Here is a 23344-nt window from a genome sequence, read left to right on the forward strand (position 1 = left end):
AAAAAGGTAAAAAGTTGTTTTTATTTATTTTTATACTTTTATTTTATTAATATAATTTGGTTATTAAATCGTTACACACTTTCATTGGATATTTTTAGTTATAGATGCAGTATCATATTTACTCGAAAATAAGATCCTCTTGAATATAAGACTGCCTCCTCCTTACATTTTAAAATACATTTTAAGAAATAAAACTGTAAATATATATAAGAGCACGATTCTGATTAGGTTTGGTTGTTTTGATTATGGCAAAACACATGAAGGCCATCTGCCTGAGAAAAGGGATGCTGTAGTGGAGAACTTTTTGAGGGAAACTGGCTCGTATCTGCATTACACATGATTGCAATCAGTGCCGATCCTAGACCGTCGGCCACCCATGTGTTAATTAAAACTGTCCGCCCTTTTTTAAAGAATATAATAAACTTTATAATCATTCTGCTGCCCTTAAATTTGGCCGTCCACTTTCTGTGCACCATCTTACCTATCGCTAGGATAGAATGTGATTGTAATTTCAGATCATTTGTTTCTTATTTAAACGAAAGACAAGTTTCCATAGCAATATTTTGCTATGGAATAGAAAGAAAAAATTAGGAGAAACCACTGATGCCTTATTACCTGTCTGCTTTTAGGCGTACCAATAACCAAAATAGTGCATGGAGGCCTAAGCTGAAATTGCTCAACTTCGCGTGGCTATTATGATCAGCTGAGCAGTTTATATGCACGGTAATTTATCTGTGGGGTTTATATGGTATTCAAACAGTGTAATTATTCTATTTATTACGATAATTAAACTGCTTTGTCTCATTCTGAAATTTCGTTTATTAAAATACCCAATTATAAGATTATGCCATATTTTAGAATAAAAATGTAGCAAAAAAGGGGATCTCATTTTCGAGTAAATATGGCAAATTGATTAAAGTTTATAGTTAAATTGATAAGCATTTTTTATGTTATTCTCTTTTAACTAAACGAAATAAAATCCAAGCTTTAAAATGTATGAGATTACATTTTATACAATAAATAATCAACTGAAACCATAAAAATAAAATGAAAATGTACAAAAATGTGAAGTACACATTCTTTTTAGTCCAAAGAGCTATTAATTTCCCAAGTAGCACCACGACGTTGCAAAGAAGTTGGAAACTGGTCCGAGAAGTTGCAAAGTGGTCGTGTAAACCTCTACGACGTCTTTACAACGTTGCGATGACGCAAAATATTTGCCGTTGCATCTTGGCAATTTGACGACGTCGCTGAAACGTCATGATAATGACCGCTTTTAGACGTGGTCGTTTTAGCAATTTTCTCATAATTCATCAGCGTTATTTTTAGAATGAAAGGAGACTAAATCTGCCCTTTCAAGAATCTGAAGTTCGCATAAGATTTACCTTGCAATATTTCATTACTTTATTTCATCTAAATATATTAATCTAAGGTAGATTGATCAAATGAAATATAAATTTAATATAAATACTTTTGAATTATTAAATTTAATTAGTACTAAAAAATACGTGCTAAGTTATTGTTTAAAGTTTTGTTAAAATAATTAATACTTAAAATAATTTTTTATAAATATTATAGCAAAATATTAAAAAATGAATCTAATCTATAAAGTAAGTTATGCATTTTATATATTTTAAAAGATCATGTTTCCGAAATCAATGCTGTTGTAACGTTCCCCTTCTCTGAAGAACACTTGGTCATCTACTAATCCCACCGTTGCTGACACCAGTTGTACCATAGTCGTATCTCCGTCAAAGAAACAAGACCTGTTCTAGGCTAAATATTTATCTTTATATACAACTATGTACAGATTACAATTTAGAAAAACTTTAAAATACATTTTCACTACAGTAGAGCGCGCAAACCAGCGTCCGCTATTTTCTCTTTCACATCTCAATCTCTTTTTTCTCCCACCTGCAACCCATTGAGGTAGGAAGTTAGACCTCCATGCTGCAACCCATGGAGGTAGGAAGTAAGATGGAGTTGCCCTAAACAAGTTTCTCCCGTACCCTGCTCTGAAGCACCGGCGATCCCTACGTGGTGACCAAAACATTGGGTCATTTACCATTGAGTTCAATGGGATTTGACGCGTTTGGATGTAAATATTTTGTAATTACGTCGTAAATATACATATAAATGTATATATTTTCTTTTTCTACAACACTTCAGTGTCCTAAGTGTATGAAAACAACATATTTTTAAACAACATTTCATTCTGAACGGAATTTCACAGAACAGTTTTCTCAGAATGGTCTAATTTGAATGAAATATTTTCGCAAGTTTTCGTAAATTACATTAGAAAAAAAATTAAGATAATTCGACTTGATTCGGTTAAGGTACAAAAATTAAGATGAAAGTTTATTGTATTATTAATATTAAAATTATGCATTATTTCTTTTCTATTTATAGAGCTTCTTCCTAAAATACTTTCTTAAATATGACATGATTTTTTTGGCTTCTGAGGCATCTTTTAAATCGAAAAATATAAGTCAATTTATAATTAATGCTCTATTCGGTTCATTTTAAATTAGAGAATTATTAGAAATTAGCCAAATACTTTAAATAGTACTTGACTTTCTCTGAACATTTCTGAAAGGGAATTAATAATTTTTTTTGAAGTATTATTTAAAGCTTGTAACTGAGTTATTATAAAATGTAAGGGGAATAATTCTTTTAATTATACTTATCAGATTTTTTTTTACCCTTCATTTCAACAATACATATTCCAAAACTCTTTATTACGTTCTTAAGTGCGCATCTCATAGCATTTGCTTTACAATACCTTTTAACAGATTGCTTTCCAATACGAACAATTCTTGCTTAAATAGTTTTATAACGTATTTGTCAACAGGATTTCAATTTATGTTTACAATTCAATATTAAGGTTATTATATATTTAGATAACATTTACAATCATTATAAATTAGATACATTTAATAATTAGATTTCTTAACATTTATAATCATTATAAATTAGATACATTTATTAATTAGATTTCTTCACAGTACTTTCACAGTTGTTTATAAGTGAATAAATTCTTCATTTCAAATACATTTATAAATAATTTAATGAATATTTATGTATTTTGTCAAAGGCAGATACATGCTTTTTGCAACAATATGCAACAATAATATATGGATGTGAAAAAAATTTGTTTTATTTAAAACATTTTGGCGTTTGGAAAATAAAATAAAAGTAGCGAATACTCTATCAAGGGTATCGAAAGACGTATACAATTTTAAATGTACCGTAAGGTATTTTTCATTCTTTAAGCATAACATTTTTCTTAAAATCTATATTTTTGTAGTTCAACAGCTTAGAATTTTATAAAACAAATTCATAATCAAAATCGCGCTGTTGTTAGTTACCGAAAAATAACCAAGATGTGATTTTTGCGTAAATGTCACTAAACTATACAAATTGCTATTATCCATCACACTATGAATGTTTCTTTCATGCGAAAGTGTCCCTTTTTCGATTTGTATGGAACTTTCGTGTGTCGAAATACTATCAGAACCGTGTCAAGCGACCTTCTGAATGTAAAGAAAGAACACCCCAACTGGTGACCCAAGCTTCAAAGTAGTGCTTTACTTCTAGTGCCGACTGGCCCAACACCTCCTTATAGAAGGAAGCCGGGACACTGGATTGTGACGTCACGCGTAGTCGTCTATGTCGAAACCCCGAGAGAGCAACGAAACAAAACAGGCTGCGCGCTAGTGCCGTACTTAACGTTGATTTCACTATTTGATATAGATACTTGCGTGGGATTTTATTCAGAGATTCAATTATATATAATGAATAATTTAATTACTTCAAAATTTAACACAATAAAATTTGACATAAATTTAAGAATTTTTTGTTTCTTATTTCTAGACTTTAATGAATTATACTTCCTTGTAGGTTTCACAGCAGCATTTAAAAAGTTAAAAATCAGCCATACTAACTCAAAAAAGGAATTTCTGACTTTTCCCTCATAATTTAATATTGCTTTATATTTTTCTAATATTTATGAAAAAAACCCAAATTATCTGCATACAAACTATTACTTATCATTTCATTTTTCTTCCAATCAGTAATTTGTCTTTAAAAGAAAATGGTATAAAAATGCACTAAATTTTGTCTATAATATGCTATGTGTCTTGCAAGTTTCAAATAAATTAGTATATCAGAGGTTTGCTTAGCAAATAATTCAATGTGCAATTTAAAATTATTGCTTAAATCTGTAGAACCAATAATATTAGTTGTATATGTACTTAACTGTATTGTGTTAGTTATATAGCTGAACTTGAAAATAAAGATTCACAAGTGAAAAATAAAAAAATTTTATTTACAATTTTATCCAAGCAGTCAGCATAACAACACAACACCTAAGTTATAACATACAAATAAGTTAAAACCAGCTGATCTCTTTTTATCAATAAATTATTCAAACTTTCTTGTAAAAATTGAAGCAGAAATCTCATTAAGCATATTGCCATACTAAGAAATCTCATCAATTCTTATTTATTAACAGGTGTGAAAATTTCAAAACTGCTTCTATATTAATTGGGTCTCATCAGAAACAATAAGATGAGACTATGTGACCTTAATATTTAAATTTTGATACTGCAAGTTCAAGTTTCTATTCGTTAAATTTCAACCCATTTTGTCTGGCAATTACAAACACCGTTATTAACTTTTTACAACAGCCAATTAATAGTTTCAAAATGTATTACGATACTGCCATAATATGGATAAATATCGGGCAAACACTTGAGAAGACCGTCCATTACCATTTAAAACACTTCAGGTGCACAAATGATGTTAAATTTTATAGGATGGCTATTATTATTTATGAAGCATATAAAGATACATTCAACAGCAAATGGATGTCAGCATCACCAGTATATGTAAAAACATTTATTGATGTTGTGTAAAGGAAGTGATTATCAGTTAATGTTTCAAATATAGAAAATAATAAAAATGTTTTACCTATGCACCAGTATCCAATTTGAAAGTATCTGGTCACTACATGCAACACAATTTTGTTGTAATTTTTCCAAGCTAAAATCGTGATCTTCTAAGTTACTCGCTATCAGGCTTGTTTAATTTAAGCAAAGAATATATCAAAATGATTTGTCCAGAAAGCCACCAGTCTTAATTATGGGACACCGGTAATTTCAAAATGCACATGAAAATCACAGGTTTGTGAAATGAGTGCTCCTAATCAGAGACACCTTTTATTCAGCCAATTCCCAGAATAATAGTAGGAGTTATTACAAATCTGTTATTTTCTCGCCATGCTGAAACACATAACTTTTATCTTGATAAAGTAATTTATCATATGGTAACATGAAAATTATACTCAAATAATATAAGTAATGGCCACTTAAAGACACAACATAGACCGTTTTTTACACAACAACAAATTAAAGACAAGGAAATGAATTTTTCAATATTTTTAAGTGTAAAACAGTCAGTACATGCCCATATAAAAAATATAAATTATAATGACCCATTCTCAGTATAAAAGCAGCAGTTACCATAAACTTGTCATCTTGTAAGCATTCTGAAACACAACTTTTATCATGAGAAAGCATTTTACAGTATGTTAACACCAAATGATAACCACTTACTAAACATTAAGTGGTAGCCATTTAAATACAACCCAGATACCATTTTATGCAGCAAACACTCAACAGCACGAAAATGAATTTTTCAATATTATCATCTTTCAAGTGCTCTGAATATAAAACAGTCAGTGCATGTCCATATGAACAAAATTATAATGACCCATTCCCAGTATAATAGCAGCAGCTATTATAAACATACAATTTTCTAATCATGCTGGAAACATATAACTGTTACCTCGATAAAACATTTTACCATATGTTAACACAAAAATTATGTCAAAATGATAAGAGTAGTGGCCACTTAAAACATAACCCAGACACATTTTTATGCGATGACAAATTAAAGGCAAGGAAATTCCTTCTTCAATATTTCAAGTCATAGAGTGGATATATATATAAATATATTTATATACGTTTGGTGTGGCCGATTGCAACCAAAATACGAGGTGCACATATACATGTTATAGCAGTCCTATATACAAAATTTCAACGTTCTGAGGCTACTCGTTTTTGAGTTATGTGAGATATGTACGTACGCACGAACGTACATACATACGTTCGTACAGAAGCCACGAAAAATTCTGTTCAGAATTAATTTTAGTTTAAGTTTTTTTAAGCAGTTTTATAATTTTTTTGAAGGAAAAGAGTATTTTATTCTGTCCTTCCGTACAGATATGGTGCAAAAACATCGTTAAATTGCATTCGATAGCGGTCAAAATGGATATTTTCGGTGAAATATGCTGCCTGAAACTTTTCGCGATTACAATACTTCCTTTTTACTTCGTACAAGGAAGTAAAAAGGACATGCCTTCTTCAATATTTCAAGTCATCTAAATATAAAACAGTCAGTATATGTTCATATCAACAAAATTATAATGACCCATTACCAGTATAACAGTGGCAGTTATTATATACATATCATTCAGTAAGCATGCTGAAACATAACTTTTATCAGGAGAAAGCATTTTACCATATGTCAACACCAAACTTATACCCAAATGATAAAAGTAGTGGCTGCGCTAAAACACAAACCGAGACACCTTTTTACGCAATGACAATTTAAAGGCAAGGAAATGCCTTCTTCAATATTTCAAGTCATCTGAATGTTAAACAGTCAGTATCTGTCCATATCAACAAAAGTATAATGACCCATTACCAGTATAACAGTGGCAGTTATTATATACATATCATTTTGTACCCATGCTGAAACATATCACTTTTATCAGGAGAAAGCATTTTACTATATGTTAACACCAAACTTATATCCAAATGATAAAAGTAGTGGCTGCACAAACACAAACCGAGACACTTTTTTACGCGATGAGAAATTAAAAAAAAGGACATGCCTTCTTCAATATTTCAAGTCATCTGAATGTAAAACAGTCAATATCTGTCCATATCAACAAAAGTATAATGACCCATTACCAGTATAACAGTGGCAGTTATTATATACATAACATTTTGTAAGCATTTTGAAACATATAACTGTTACTTTGATAAAATATTTTATCATGTTAACACCAAAATTATACCCAAATGATAAAAGTAGTGGCCACATAAAAACATAACGCAGACACTTTTTTACACAACAAATTAAGGGCAAGGAAATGAATTTTTCAATATTTCAAGTCAATTATAATGATAAAGAATCTTACCATATGTTAACACTAATTTGATATCCACATTAATAATAAGGACCACTTAAAATACAACCCAGACACTTATTTACATAGATGCATAGAAATTAATTTTTCGTTACTATTACTTTTCAAGTGATCTCAAGGTTAAACAGACAGCATATATGAGTAGAAAAAAATAATAAGGAATTCACAATAATGTGTAACAGTAACTGTTAGATGCGAAAATATTTTTTCAACAGAAATAAATCTGAACTAACATCACTAGGCTTTGCAATTAATTTTTTGTGTCTTGTTACATGCATTAAAGTTACTAAACTTACTAGTCTATGAAATACAGCATCATTTGAATTAAAACCTACATTTTTTAAATGTTTAATTGCTAAACCCCATTATATTTTTATTTATGCTTTAAAGTTTTCAATTTGCGCTCTTTTGCAATGCTTTTCTGGTTTAGTGTATCATTCTTTAATTTGCAATAATTATTTAAAAATGTGTTCGTTGATGACCAAAGAATCTGCTTTAACACTTTCTGTGACTCATGAGCTTTAGGGCAATCATCTAGATTTAAAAAAATGTCATTTTCTATCAGTATGTCTAGAGTTAAGTTACATGCTATATCCCTCTGATTTGCAGAAAATAAAAATTCATTCTCAAATTCTTCAGATACAAGTTTTTGAATAACAACATAATTATATATTACTGAATTTAGTACATCAGGATGAGGATATAGAAGTCCTCTATCAAATCTTTTTATCCAAGACTGTCCTTCATTTTCTACAATTAATTCTTTATCAATAGTTAGATTGCCTTTACAAATATCACAGCTTAATAGTTTCACAACTTTATAACTACAGTAACCAGCTATATACATTAAAATTGGTATGTCATTTTGAACATTTTGTATATCTTCATTTGTAATAGTTATTCTTCCTGAGAAAGTGCATCCAATATTTTCTTGCTCTAGAGATTCAATACACAGGTTTTTACAATTTAGATAAATAGGAATTCCTCCATACTTTGATGATTTTATAACAGTTGGCAGAAGACTTTGTAATCTTAATTTTGCTTCAGTTTCATATACTTGTCTTATAGAAATATTATGTTGTGAACCAGCCAGCTGTCTATATTTTCCGAATCTATTCTCTAGGAGATCTGTCTGAACTTTTCCTGGTAAAAAGTAAGTAAATTTTAGCTCTTCAATGCAATACCTTGCCATTTCGAGCAACGAATAGCTAGTATGTGTTAATGCAAAATGTGTTTCCTTAGTTAGTCCACCACTAGAACAGCCTAAAAGTTTCCACTGATCTAACCACTCAAGTAACTTATTTAAATAAATATATCTAACATCATCATTTTGCACAGTTAACGGCTTTTGATACTCATTCATCTTATGGTGTCCTTTAAAGATACTTTTGACATTGACTATTGACCACCATGTAGATATAATTTTAATAAATTCAGCTGTTGTTTCGTAATTTAAAATACTATTTTCTTTACCAATAACCATTATTGCCTCTGCAAGACGACTGTAAAATATTTGTAATGATAGCTTGACATTTTTTCTTTCCAAATTGGTTGGATACAGAGATTTCAGAGTCAAACCATAACTATATTTTACAATTCTGCCTGCCTCTAATGAATGGAGACTTTTTATGCATGCAAATGCCGCTGTTTCGACCTTGGAAAAATTTTCAAAATTTGGATAAAATAAACATTGCCCAGAAGTTTTTTGATTTATCCAGTTGTTCCTGACACACTTCAAGATGTGCACTGAGTCAATAACAAAAAATAGTGGCCGAGATAAGTCTGCAGGGTTTTTATACACAATACTAATTTTTGGAGGCATACAAAATAATGACATGGCTTTTTTATTTATTGAATTATTGTCAGAGACAACTGCCACAATTCTATAACCTATATTTTCTAAACCAATTATAATTTTCTTAAGATATTGATACAGATCCTCAGCATTTAATGATTTAACTGGTAATATATGTGCCACATCCTTGAAAGGTGATAATAAGCTACGTATCATAAAAACATAAGCACTTGTAGCAGCTTTTTCACAGTTGTAGGCCATGCCACACAAATTTCCTCCTTTAAAATCGAAACATGAATTTAAATGCACTTCATCCATCATAATAATTACAGTTTTATCATTTTCTTCTAAATCCTTGCATCTTTGTTTAACATATCCTAAAAAGTCATCATTAAATTGCTCAGTAATAGGATTAAGAGAAAACGTTGAACAAATTCTACGAATAGTACGTGGATGGGGAATAGAAATGTAACCTGAATGTCGTAAAAACTTGTATGCATTCGGTGAGATCGAGTTTAACAAACTGCAAAAAATAAGTAAATCTGGAGTATATCGATACTTCTCTTTCTTTACATTTAGTTTATTTACTTGCTCTGAAAGGAAGTTCAGTTCAGTTTCTTTTTCAGGTAACACTCTTTTCAATTCTGAAAGCATATCATCCACAATTTGTATAGAATTCTTAATATATTCTTCATTTTGTAAGTTATGAGACAGACTTTCAACTTCCTTTAGTACTTTTAGAAACATATTTACATTACTAATTTTTAGAGGGAAAACAAATTTACCAATAGATTTTATAGCGATGTTTTTAATATAAACACATACTGTTAAATCCTCATTTATTACTACCGATTTCTGAATTTCTGGAGCTGGGTCACTTAAAATATCAAGTAACATAGTTGAATTTTCAGTATGTACAGTTGTCCAAAATGTTTCTAAAATCTGATGTTCTAGGCAATTATTGAATTCAATTAAACTTTCAAATGATCGTTCATTATCATACCGTTCTTTCATTTTCAAACTTTCTTCTATCGCTTTCTCCAGGTATTTCTCTTCTAAACAGTTTCTTTATAGCTTTCTTCTTTTCTGGTGACATTCTGGATACAGAATTTGATGACATGTAGGATGGGCCATCAGGGAACTGAGAAGGTATGCATCCTTTTTTCAAACGTGGCCTAGAAATTGGGGCTTTAATTAACTTCGCTGATTTCTCATCATACATTTCGATTTCTCGTATTATTTCATCTGATCGAAAATGTAATTCACATACCTATAAAAGAAAATATTCAAAAATCAACTTGTTGTGAGTACAAAAGTTAGATGCATGTTAATATTTAGTAACAAAAGTCAATAAGCCCTATGATTTAAATAAATAATTTGATACATAAATACGAATTAAAAAACCAGTAATATCATTTCAATTACGTGTATAATTTAAGTAATTTGTAAAATCTGGAATGCTCATCATAATGATTACAGCTTTATTTACATTTAAAGAAAATTATATATTTGAGATAATTGTTTACAACAAACACTGGTTATCAAATACAAATAATTACCTTAAATATATCATACCAAACTTTCATATATTATTACAAAAATTTTAAAATGAAACCTATTATGATTACTACTTAGTAGTTCCTTGTCATATAAATTATGATAAATTTGGAATAACTACAGAATCTGCCTGCACAGTATACTAGAAAGCATTTACAAATTATTGGCATTTATGTAACTACTAAATTTAGAATTATTCCTGTTATATGGAACTTTATTTCATTCATAAAACTTTGAAGGAAAATATTTTTTTGAAATGATTAAAACAGGCAATATTAAAATCTTTCAAACATAAAACTTCTTACCCACAGATCAAAATCTAATATCGTAAGCATAAACATCACATACCTATCAATAAAAGTAATAAAAAAATGTAAAGATACAAAACATAAAAAATGCAGTAAAATTGAACTTACTCTGGTATGTTTAGTAGGTTGAAAGCCATCTTTTCTTCGTAGACTCCTTATCCATTTCATCCGGAGTTCAGTCTCATTTGGAAACTTGAATACAGCCACTTTTGGTCCGTTTTTATAATTACCACGACATGTGGCTACAGCACATTTATGAGGCATCGTATAAAATTATAAAAGCACGAGACAATATATAAAAAAAGCACCCTTTCCTACCTCCATGATAAGGAGGTGTTGGGTAGGAAAGGAAGGAGGGGCCAGTCAACACCTCCTTATAGAAGGAAGCCGGGACACTGAAGCGAAGGGAAGCTCTGACGTCACAGGTAGTCGTCTCTGACTCACCTCGCTCCTTCAAACAAAATCAAAGCCCCGTAGTTGAGCCAAGAGCGAGGAACGTGGAGCGGTTATTTGCGTTAGCGACAGAGTTTTTATATTGTCTCGTGCTTTTTTTATATATTGTCTCGTGCTTTTATAATTTTATACGATGCCTCATAAATGTGCTGTAGCCACATGTCGTGGTAATTATAAAAACGGACCAAAAGTGGCTGTATTCATGTTTCCAAATGAGACTGAACTCCGGATGAAATGGATAAGGAGTCTACGAAGAAAAGATGGCTTTCAACCTACTAAACATACCAGAGTAAGTTCAATTTTACTGCATTTTTTATGTTTTGTATCTTTACATTTTTTTATTACTTTTATTGATAGGTATGTGATGTTTATGCTTACGATATTAGATTTTGATCTGTGGGTAAGAAGTTTTATGTTTGAAAGATTTTAATATTGCCTGTTTTAATCATTTCAAAAAAATATTTTCCTTCAAAGTTTTATGAATGAAATAAAGTTCCATATAACAGGAATAATTCTAAATTTAGTAGTTACATAAATGCCAATAATTTGTAAATGCTTTCTAGTATACTGTGCAGGCAGATTCTGTAGTTATTCCAAATTTATCATAATTTATATGACAAGGAACTATTAAGTAGTAATCATAATAGGTTTCATTTTAAAATTTTTGTAATGATATATGAAAGTTTGGTATGATGTATTTAAGGTAATTATTTGTATTTGGTAACCAGTGCTTGTTGTAAACAATTATCTCAAATATATAATTTTCTTTAAATGTAAATAAAGCTGTAATCATTATGATGAGCATTCCAGATTTTACAAATTACTTTAATTATACACGTAATTGAAATGATATTACTGGTTTTTTAATTCGTATTTATGTATCAAATTATTTATTTAAATCATAGGGCTTATTGACTTTTGTTACTAAATATTAACATGCATCTAACTTTTGTACTCACAACAAGTTGATTTTTGAATATTTTCTTTTACAGGTATGTGAATTACATTTTTGATCAGATGAAATAATACGAGAAATCGAAATGTATGATGAGAAATCAGCGAAGTTAATTAAAGCCCCAATTTCTAGGCCACGTTTGAAAAAAGGATGCATACCTTCTCAGTTCCCTGATGGCCCATCCTACATGTCATCAAATTCTGTATCCAGAATGTCACCAGAAAAGAAGAAAGCTATAAAGAAACTGTTTAGAAGAGAAATACCTGGAGAAAGCGATAGAAGAAAGTTTGAAAATGAAAGAACGGTATGATAATGAACGATCATTTGAAAGTTTAATTGAATTCAATAATTGCCTAGAACATCAGATTTTAGAAACATTTTGGACAACTGTACATACTGAAAATTCAACTATGTTACTTGATATTTTAAGTGACCCAGCTCCAGAAATTCAGAAATCGGTAGTAATAAATGAGGATTTAACAGTATGTGTTTATATTAAAAACATCGCTATAAAATCTATTGGTAAATTTGTTTTCCCTCTAAAAATTAGTAATGTAAATATGTTTCTAAAAGTACTAAAGGAAGTTGAAAGTCTGTCTCATAACTTACAAAATGAAGAATATATTAAGAATTCTATACAAATTGTGGATGATATGCTTTCAGAATTGAAAAGAGTGTTACCTGAAAAAGAAACTGAACTGAACTTCCTTTCAGAGCAAGTAAATAAACTAAATGTAAAGAAAGAGAAGTATCGATATACTCCAGATTTACTTATTTTTTGCAGTTTGTTAAACTCGATCTCACCGAATGCATACAAGTTTTTACGACATTCAGGTTACATTTCTATTCCCCATCCACGTACTATTCGTAGAATTTGTTCAACGTTTTCTCTTAATCCTATTACTGAGCAATTTAATGATGACTTTTTAGGATATGTTAAACAAAGATGCAAGGATTTAGAAGAAAATGATAAAACTGTAATTATTATGATGGATGAAGTGCATTTAAATTCATGTTTCGATTTTAAAGGAGGAAATTTGTGTGGCATGGCCTACAACTGTGAAAAAGCTGCTACAAGTGCTTATGTTTTTATGATACGTAGCTTATTATCACCTTTCAAGGATGTGGCACATATATTACCAGTTAAATCATTAAATGCTGAGGATCTGTATCAATATCTTAAGAAAATTATAATTGGTTTAGAAAATATAGGTTATAGAATTGTGGCAGTTGTCTCTGACAATAATTCAATAAATAAAAAAGCCATGTCATTATTTTGTATGCCTCCAAAAATTAGTATTGTGTATAAAAACCCTGCAGACTTATCTCGGCCACTATTTTTTGTTATTGACTCAGTGCACATCTTGAAGTGTGTCAGGAACAACTGGATAAATCAAAAAACTTCTGGGCAATGTTTATTTTATCCAAATTTTGAAAATTTTTCCAAGGTCGAAACAGCGGCATTTGCATGCATAAAAAGTCGCCATTCATTAGAGGCAGGCAGAATTGTAAAATATAGTTATGGTTTGACTCTGAAAGCTCTGTATCCAACCAATTTGGAAAGAAAAAATGTCAAGCTATCATTACAAATATTTTACAGTCGTCTTGCAGAGGCAATAATGGTTATTGGTAAAGAAAATAGTATTTTAAATTACGAAACAACAGCTGAATTTATTAAAATTATATCTACATGGTGGTCAACAGTCAATGTCAAAAGTATCTTTAAAGGACACCATAAGATGAATGAGTATCAAAAGCCGTTAACTGTGCAAAATGATGATGTTAGATATATTTATTTAAATAAGTTACTTGAGTGGTTAGATCAGTGGAAACTTTTAGGCTGTTCTAGTGGTGGACTAACTAAGGAAACACATTTTGCATTAACACATACTAGCTATTCGTTGCTCGAAATGGCAAGGTATTGCATTGAAGAGCTAAAATTTACTTACTTTTTACCAGGAAAAGTTCAGACAGATCTCCTAGAGAATAGATTCGGAAAATATAGACAGCTGGCTGGTTCACAACATAATATTTCTATAAGACAAGTATATGAAACTGAAGCAAAATTAAGATTACAAAGTCTTCTGCCAACTGTTATAAAATCATCAAAGTATGGAGGAATTCCTATTTATCTAAATTGTAAAAACCTGTGTATTGAATCTCTAGAGCAAGAAAATATTGGATGCACTTTCTCAGGAAGAATAACTATTACAAATGAAGATATACAAAATGTTCAAAATGACATACCAATTTTAATGTATATAGCTGGTTACTGTAGTTATAAAGTTGTGAAACTATTAAGCTGTGATATTTGTAAAGGCAATCTAACTATTGATAAAGAATTAATTGTAGAAAATGAAGGACAGTCTTGGATAAAAAGATTTGATAGAGGACTTCTATATCCTCATCCTGATGTACTAAATTCAGTAATATATAATTATGTTGTTATTCAAAAACTTGTATCTGAAGAATTTGAGAATGAATTTTTATTTTCTGCAAATCAGAGGGATATAGCATGTAACTTAACTCTAGACATACTGATAGAAAATGACATTTTTTTAAATCTAGATGATCGCCCTAAAGCTCATGAGTCACAGAAAGTGTTAAAGCAGATTCTTTGGTCATCAACGAACACATTTTTAAATAATTATTGCAAATTAAAGAATGATACACTAAACCAGAAAAGCATTGCAAAAGAGCGCAAATTGAAAACTTTAAAGCATAAATAAAAATATAATGGGGTTTAGCAATTAAACATTTAAAAAATGTAGGTTTTAATTCAAATGATGCTGTATTTCATAGACAAGTAAGTTTAGTAACTTTAATGCATGTAACAAGACACAAAAAATTAATTGCAAAGCCTAGTGATGTTAGTTCAGATTTATTTCTGTTGAAAAAATATTTTCGCATCTAACAGTTACTGTTACACATTATTGTGAATTCCTTATTATTTTTTTTCTACTCATGTATGCTGTCTGTTTAACCTTGAGATCACTTGAAAAGTAATAGTAACGAAAAATTCATTTCTATGCATCTATGTAAATAAGTGTCTGGGTTGTATTTTAAGTGGTCCTTATTATTAATGTGGATATCAAATTAGTGTTAACATATGGTAAGATTCTTTATCATTATAATTGACTTGAAATATTGAAAAATTCATTTCCTTGCCCTTAATTTGTTGTGTAAAAAAGTGTCTGCGTTATGTTTTTATGTGGCCACTACTTTTATCATTTGGGTATAATTTTGGTGTTAACATGATAAAATACTTTATCAAAGTAACAGTTATATGTTTCAAAATGCTTACAAAATGTTATGTATATAATAACTGCCACTGTTATACTGGTAATGGGTCATTATACTTTTGTTGATATGGACAGATATTGACTGTTTTACATTCAGATGACTTGAAATATTGAAGAAGGCATGTCCTTTTTTTAATTTCTCATCGCGTAAAAAAGTGTCTCGGTTTGTGTTTGTGCAGCCACTACTTTTATCATTTGGATATAAGTTTGGTGTTAACATATAGTAAAATGCTTTCTCCTGATAAAAGTGATATGTTTCAGCATGGGTACAAAATGATATGTATATAATAACTGCCACTGTTATACTGGTAATGGGTCATTATACTTTTGTTGATATGGACAGATACTGACTGTTTAACATTCAGATGACTTGAAATATTGAAGAAGGCATTTCCTTGCCTTTAAATTGTCATTGCGTAAAAAGGTGTCTCGGTTTGTGTTTTAGCGCAGCCACTACTTTTATCATTTGGGTATAAGTTTGGTGTTGACATATGGTAAAATGCTTTCTCCTGATAAAAGTTATGTTTCAGCATGCTTACTGAATGATATGTATATAATAACTGCCACTGTTATACTGGTAATGGGTCATTATAATTTTGTTGATATGAACATATACTGACTGTTTTATATTTAGATGACTTGAAATATTGAAGAAGGCATGTCCTTTTTACTTCCTTGTACGAAGTAAAAAGGAAGTATTGTAATCGCGAAAAGTTTCAGGCAGCATATTTGACCGAAAATATCCATTTTGACCGCTATCGAATGCAATTTAACGATGTTTTTGCACCATATCTGTACGTAAGGACAGAATAAAATACTCTTTTCCTTCAAAAAAAATTATAAAACTGCTTAAACTTAAAAAAACTTAATCTAAAATTAATTCTGAAGAGAATTTTTCGTGGCTTCTGTGCGAACGTATGTACGTACGTTCGTGCGTACGTACATATCTCACATAACTCAAAAACGAGTAGCCTCAGAACGTTGAAATTTTGTATATAGGACTGCTATAACATGTATATGTGCACCTCGTATTTTGGTTGCAATCGGCCACACCAAACGTATATAAATATATTTATATATATATCCACTCTATGACTTGAAATATTGAAGAAGGAATTTCCTTGTCTTTAATTTGTCATCGCATAAAAATGTGTCTGGGTTATGTTTTAAGTGGCCACTACTCTTATCATTTTGATATAATTTTTGTGTTAACATATGGTAAAATGTTTTATCGAGGTAACAGTTATATGTTTCCAGCATGATTAGAAAATTGTATGTTTATAATAGCTGCTGCTGTTATACTGGGAATGGGTCATTATAATTTTGTTCATATGGACATGCACTGACTGTTTTATATTCAGAGCACTTGAAAGATGATAATATTGAAAAATTCATTTTCGTGCTGTTGAGTGTTTGCTGCATAAAATGGTATCTGGGTTGTATTTAAATGGCTACCACTTAATGTTTAGTAAGTGGTTATCATTTGGTGTTAACATACTGTAAAATGCTTTCTCATGATAAAAGTTGTGTTTCAGAATGCTTACAAGATGACAAGTTTATGGTAACTGCTGCTTTTATACTGAGAATGGGTCATTATAATTTATATTTTTTATATGGGCATGTACTGACTGTTTTACACTTAAAAATATTGAAAAATTCATTTCCTTGTCTTTAATTTGTTGTTGTGTAAAAAAGGGTCTATGTTGTGTCTTTAAGTGGCCATTACTTATATCATTTGAGTATAATTTTCATGTTACCATATGATAAATTACTTAATCAAGATAACAGTTATGTGTTTCAGCATGGCGACAAAATAACAGGTTTGTAATAACTCCTACTATTATTCCGAGAATTGGCTGAATAAAGGGTGTCTCTGATTAGGAGCACTCATTTCACAAACCTGTGATTTTCATGTGCATTTTGAAATTACCGGTGTCCCATAATTAAGACTGGTGGCTTTCTGGACAAATCATTTTGATATATTCTTTGCTTAAATTAAACAAGCCTGATAGCGAGTAACTTAGAAGATCACGATTTTAGCTTGGAAAAATTACAACAAAATTGTGTTGCATGTAGTGACCAGATACTTTCAAATTGGATACTGGTGCATAGGTAAAACATTTTTATTATTTTCTATATTTGAAACATTAACTGATAATCACTTCCTTTACACAACATCAATAAATGTTTTTACATATACTGGTGATGCTGACATCCATTTGCTGTTGAATGTATCTTTATATGCTTCATAAATAATAATAGCCATCGTATAAAATTTAATATCATTTGTGCACCTGAAGTGTTTTAAATGGTAATGGACGGTCTTCTCAAGTGTTTGCCCGATATTTATCCATATTATGGCAGTATCGTAATACATTTTGAAACTATTAATTGGCTGTTGTAAAAAGTTAATAACGGTGTTTGTAATTGCCAGACAAAATGGGTTGAAATTTAACGAATAGAAACTGGAACTTGCAGTATCAAAATTTAAATATTAAGGTCACATAGTCTCATCTTATTGTTTCTGATGAGACCCAATTAATATAGAAGCAGTTTTGAAATTTTCACACCTGTTAATAAATAAGAATTGATAAGATTTCTTAGTATGGCAATATGCTTAATGAGATTTCTGCTTCAATTTTTACAAGAAAGTTTGAATAATTTATTGATAAAAAGAGATCAGCTGGTTTTAACTTATTTGTATGTTATAACTTAGGTGTTGTGTTGTTATGCTGACTGCTTGCATAAAATTGTAAATAAAATTTTTTTATTTTTCACTTGTGAATCTTTATTTTCAAGTTCAGCTATATAACTAACACAATACAGTTAAGTACATATACAACTAATATTATTGGTTCTACAGATTTAAGCAATAATTTTAAATTGCACATTGAATTATTTGCTAAGCAAACCTCTGATATACTAATTTATTTGAAACTTGCAAGACACATAGCATATTATAGACAAAATTTAGTGCATTTTTATACCATTTTCTTTTAAAGACAAATTACTGATTGGAAGAAAAATGAAATGATAAGTAATAGTTTGTATGCAGATAATTTGGGTTTTTTTCATAAATATTAGAAAAATATAAAGCAATATTAAATTATGAGGGAAAAGTCAGAAATTCCTTTTTTGAGTTAGTATGGCTGATTTTTAACTTTTTAAATGCTGCTGTGAAACCTACAAGGAAGTATAATTCATTAAAGTCTAGAAATAAGAAACAAAAAATTCTTAAATTTATGTCAAATTTTATTGTGTTAAATTTTGAAGTTAAATTATTCATTATATATAATTGAATCTCTGAATAAAATCCCACCCAAGTATCTATATCAAATAGTGAAATCAACGTTAAGTACGGCACTAGCGCGCAGCCTGTTTTGTTTCGTTGCTCTCTCGGGGTTTCGACATAGACGACTACGCGTGACGTCACAATCCAGTGTCCCGGCTTCCTTCTATAAGGAGGTGTTGCACTAGCGCGCAGCCTGTTTTGTTTCGTTGCTCTCTCGGGGTTTCGACATAGACGACTACGCGTGACGTCACAATCCAGTGTCCCGGCTTCCTTCTATAAGGAGGTGTTGGGCCAGTCGGCACTAGAAGTAAAGCACTACTTTGAAGCTTGGGTCACCAGTTGGGGTGTTCTTTCTTTACATTCAGAAGGTCGCTTGACACGGTTCTGATAGTATTTCGACACACGAAAGTTCCATACAAATCGAAAAAGGGACACTTTCGCATGAAAGAAACATTCATAGTGTGATGGATAATAGCAATTTGTATAGTTTAGTGACATTTACGCAAAAATCACATCTTGGTTATTTTTCGGTAACTAACAACAGCGCGATTTTGATTATGAATTTGTTTTATAAAATTCTAAGCTGTTGAACTACAAAAATATAGATTTTAAGAAAAATGTTATGCTTAAAGAATGAAAAATACCTTACGGTACATTTAAAATTGTATACGTCTTTCGATACCCTTGATAGAGTATTCGCTACTTTTATTTTATTTTCCAAACGCCAAAATGTTTTAAATAAAACAAATTTTTTTCACATCCATATATTATTGTTGCATATTGTTGCAAAAAGCATGTATCTGCCTTTGACAAAATACATAAATATTCATTAAATTATTTATAAATGTATTTGAAATGAAGAATTTATTCACTTATAAACAACTGTGAAAGTACTGTGAAGAAATCTAATTAATAAATGTATCTAATTTATAATGATTATAAATGTTAAGAAATCTAATTATTAAATGTATCTAATTTATAATGATTATAAATGTTATCTAAATATATAATAACCTTAATATTGAATTGTAAACATAAATTGAAATCCTGTTGACAAATACGTTATAAAACTATTTAAGCAAGAATTGTTCGTATTGGAAAGCAATCTGTTAAAAGGTATTGTAAAGCAAATGCTATGAGATGCGCACTTAAGAACGTAATAAAGAGTTTTGGAATATGTATTGTTGAAATGAAGGGTAAAAAAAAATCTGATAAGTATAATTAAAAGAATTATTCCCCTTACATTTTATAATAACTCAGTTACAAGCTTTAAATAATACTTCAAAAAAATTATTAATTCCCTTTCAGAAATGTTCAGAGAAAGTCAAGTACTATTTAAAGTATTTGGCTAATTTCTAATAATTCTCTAATTTAAAATGAACCGAATAGAGCATTAATTATAAATTGACTTATATTTTTCGATTTAAAAGATGCCTCAGAAGCCAAAAAATCATGTCATATTTAAGAAAGTATTTTAGGAAGAAGCTCTATAAATAGAAAAGAAATAATGCATAATTTTAATATTAATAATAGAATAAACTTTCATCTTAATTTTTGTACCTTAACCGAATCAAGTCGAATTATCTTAATTTTTTTTCTAATGTAATTTACGAAAACTTGCGAAAATATTTCATTCAAATTAGACCATTCTGAGAAAACTGTTCTGTGAAATTCCGTTCAGAATGAAATGTTGTTTAAAAATATGTTGTTTTCATACACTTAGGACACTGAAGTGTTGTAGAAAAAGAAAATATATACATTTATATGTATATTTACGACGTAATTACAAAATATTTACATCCAAACGCGTCAAATCCCATTGAACTCAATGGTAAATGACCCAATGTTTTGGTCACCACGTAGGGATCGCCGGTGCTTCAGAGCAGGGTACGGGAGAAACTTGTTTAGGGCAACTCCATCTTACTTCCTACCTCCATGGGTTGCAGCATGGAGGTCTAACTTCCTACCTCAATGGGTTGCAGGTGGGAGAAAAAAGAGATTGAGATGTGAAAGAGAAAATAGCGGACGCTGGTTTGCGCGCTCTACTGTAGTGAAAATGTATTTTAAAGTTTTTCTAAATTGTAATCTGTACATAGTTGTATATAAAGATAAATATTTAGCCTAGAACAGGTCTTGTTTCTTTGACGGAGATACGACTATGGTACAACTGGTGTCAGCAACGGTGGGATTAGTAACTAGTAAAACGAAGAAGTAAAACGAAGTACTAGTAAAACGAAGTAACTACTATTAAGAAAGAAGAAGTGATGCTTGAATTCGACACAGTTGAGTAGAATCATCCTGATTCTATGAGGTTTGCACTTTCGAATCAACGAAGTTTTGACAGCACCGTCGTGATTCTGTGCAGTTTAGAAGTCAGCTCAAGTTCTGATGTTGATCTACATAAGTTGCCGGAACCAAAATCATCCTCATTTTCACGTCGTATGAATCATCTTGATTTCAGTTTCTTCGTTTGATCTAAGTGATATTTTAGAGAATCGCCACGGTTCTGCACAACTAGTTTTCTTCAACAAAAATCATCCTGATTTTTGTGTTCTAATCATACCAATTCCAGTTTCTTCGTTTGATCTAAGTGATAGCTTAGAGAACCGCCACGGTTCTGCTCAACGAGTTTTTTTCAGCAAAAATCATTCTGATTTTTGTGTTGTAATCATACGAATTCCAGTTTCTTCGTTTGATCTAAGTGATAGCTTAGAGAACCGCCACGGTTCTGCACAACGAGTTTTTTTCATCAAAAATCATCCTGATTTTTATGTTATAACGTTAAAGTTCCATGTTGTGAAAGAAGAGTCAGCATGTTCTACAGAAGTTGATCACATAAATTCTGTGTTTGTGGGAATCTTGTGATTCCGACGATCGTATAGATATAGTGTCAGTGAATCTTCATCTAACAAGTCATCAAACGGGGGAAGTACTTTGAAGGTAGTGACTTATCCTAAGTAGTTTTTTTGTTATAAGTTGATACATTGTCTTCCTTGCTATGCATTTTAACTCGCATGTTATGGTGTTAGTTCATAAGGATTTTTCATAACAATTTGCATATTTGTTGAAATAATAAGGTAGAAATTCAGTAGCATAGAAAATACTGAAAGTCTTTTGACTGTTGTTATTCGTTGGTCCTGTTTTAACATTTTTGATTGTAAGATCCAACAAAAATTAACTATGTTTGGAATTAATGTATATTGGTTTTATTGTTATTTAACAGTATAAGAATTATTGACAATTTTATATTTGTTTTTTTAATGTATCAGAAAACACATCAGAAATACTGTAGTTGTGGAAGACTGAGATTTACTAAATTAAGTACGGTTGAAATTTATTTAATTAGATTGCTACTGATGGTGGGTTTAACTTAAGGTAAAAACTTACTAAACTTACTTAAGGTAAAAACTTACTACAACTCAATTCATTAATTCTGTAAATGTAGCCATAGTGTGTATTTTTCTACTATTTCTACTATTTATACATTTAAACACTACTAGTTCACGTTTTTTCTTAAATAGTGCTGTCATGTATGTTGTTTGTTAGGTTATTATTTCATTTTAGAAATGAATATGGCAAGTTTTTTTTTTTTGTTATTAGATTTAGGTATATTTTTGTATGAAATATTTTTGATCACATTTATTAACTGCTTTATACCGTCTTTCATTTGCATATCTTGGAGATATAGAAGTTAATGGTTATAATTTTTGCTATGAAAGGCGAATAAATTTATACTCGAGTTCAGGTAAAATACTGATTAAGTTACCTTAAGAACCGCCTTCTAATTTATTATGACAGGGGCAATTTTCAATGTCTCTGAGATTTAACAGAAATAAATGTGATAATGCTGTTATAATCAGAAACGCTCATTTTTTTATCCACATATATGGCTTCACTTTTATTTATATCTGATTGAGTTTTATTTACTGAAAACCTACTATTATTGTTATATTTTTATAATATCCACTTTCATAATTACTCTCTCTCACTTACGGGGAAAAATGATGAAATCTTAAATAATCGTAACTTAGAATTTAAGTTATGAAATCTTAAATAATCGTAACATAGAATTTAAGTTATGAAATCTTAAATAATCGTAACTTAGAATTTAAGTTATTTAAAAAATATAGTTTAAAGTACTGAAAATAATTAAGGCTATTATTAATTATGCATATTTAGTCTAAAGAGAAGAAATATCTTCCGGTTTTCAGGATGTGATAAAATATTATACTTTAGATAAATACAAGGAATACAAAATTTTAAAAAAGAAGAAAAATATATTAATTATTAAGCTTATTTTTCTGCATAAATCAGTATGTAACACAAGGACATAATAACGAAATTTTCACAACTGTTGCAAAAAGGTGGAATTTGGCGAACATTTAGGCATCTTTAAGACGTCTTGA

The 23344-nt window shown here is 30.0% G+C and overlaps 2 protein-coding genes across 2 annotated transcripts; one reads left to right on the plus strand and one right to left on the minus strand.

Moving 5' to 3' along the window:
- Positions 1-4306: 4306 nt before the first annotated feature.
- Positions 4307-11238, minus strand: LOC146996008 (uncharacterized). Its single transcript, XM_085822624.1, has 2 exons — positions 11045-11238; positions 4307-10341 (listed from the first exon to the last, which is right to left on the minus strand). Exon 2 carries the CDS (start codon positions 10083-10085, stop codon positions 7650-7652), a length of 2436 nt encoding a protein of 811 aa, XP_085678750.1. The 5' UTR covers positions 10086-10341; positions 11045-11238; the 3' UTR covers positions 4307-7649.
- Positions 11239-11418: 180 nt separating this feature from the next.
- Positions 11419-18423, plus strand: LOC146996009 (uncharacterized). The gene is made up of 2 exons (XM_085822625.1): positions 11419-11678; positions 12382-18423. The coding sequence occupies exon 2, from the start codon at positions 12638-12640 to the stop codon at positions 15071-15073; it is 2436 nt and encodes an 811-aa protein (XP_085678751.1). The 5' UTR covers positions 11419-11678; positions 12382-12637; the 3' UTR covers positions 15074-18423.
- Positions 18424-23344: the final 4921 nt, after the last annotated feature.

Source organism: Stegodyphus dumicola, chromosome 8, assembly GCF_044657685.1.
Source record: "Stegodyphus dumicola isolate Sdum_Otavi_A_Nest chromosome 8, ASM4465768v1".
NCBI classification, from domain to species: domain Eukaryota; kingdom Metazoa; phylum Arthropoda; class Arachnida; order Araneae; family Eresidae; genus Stegodyphus; species Stegodyphus dumicola.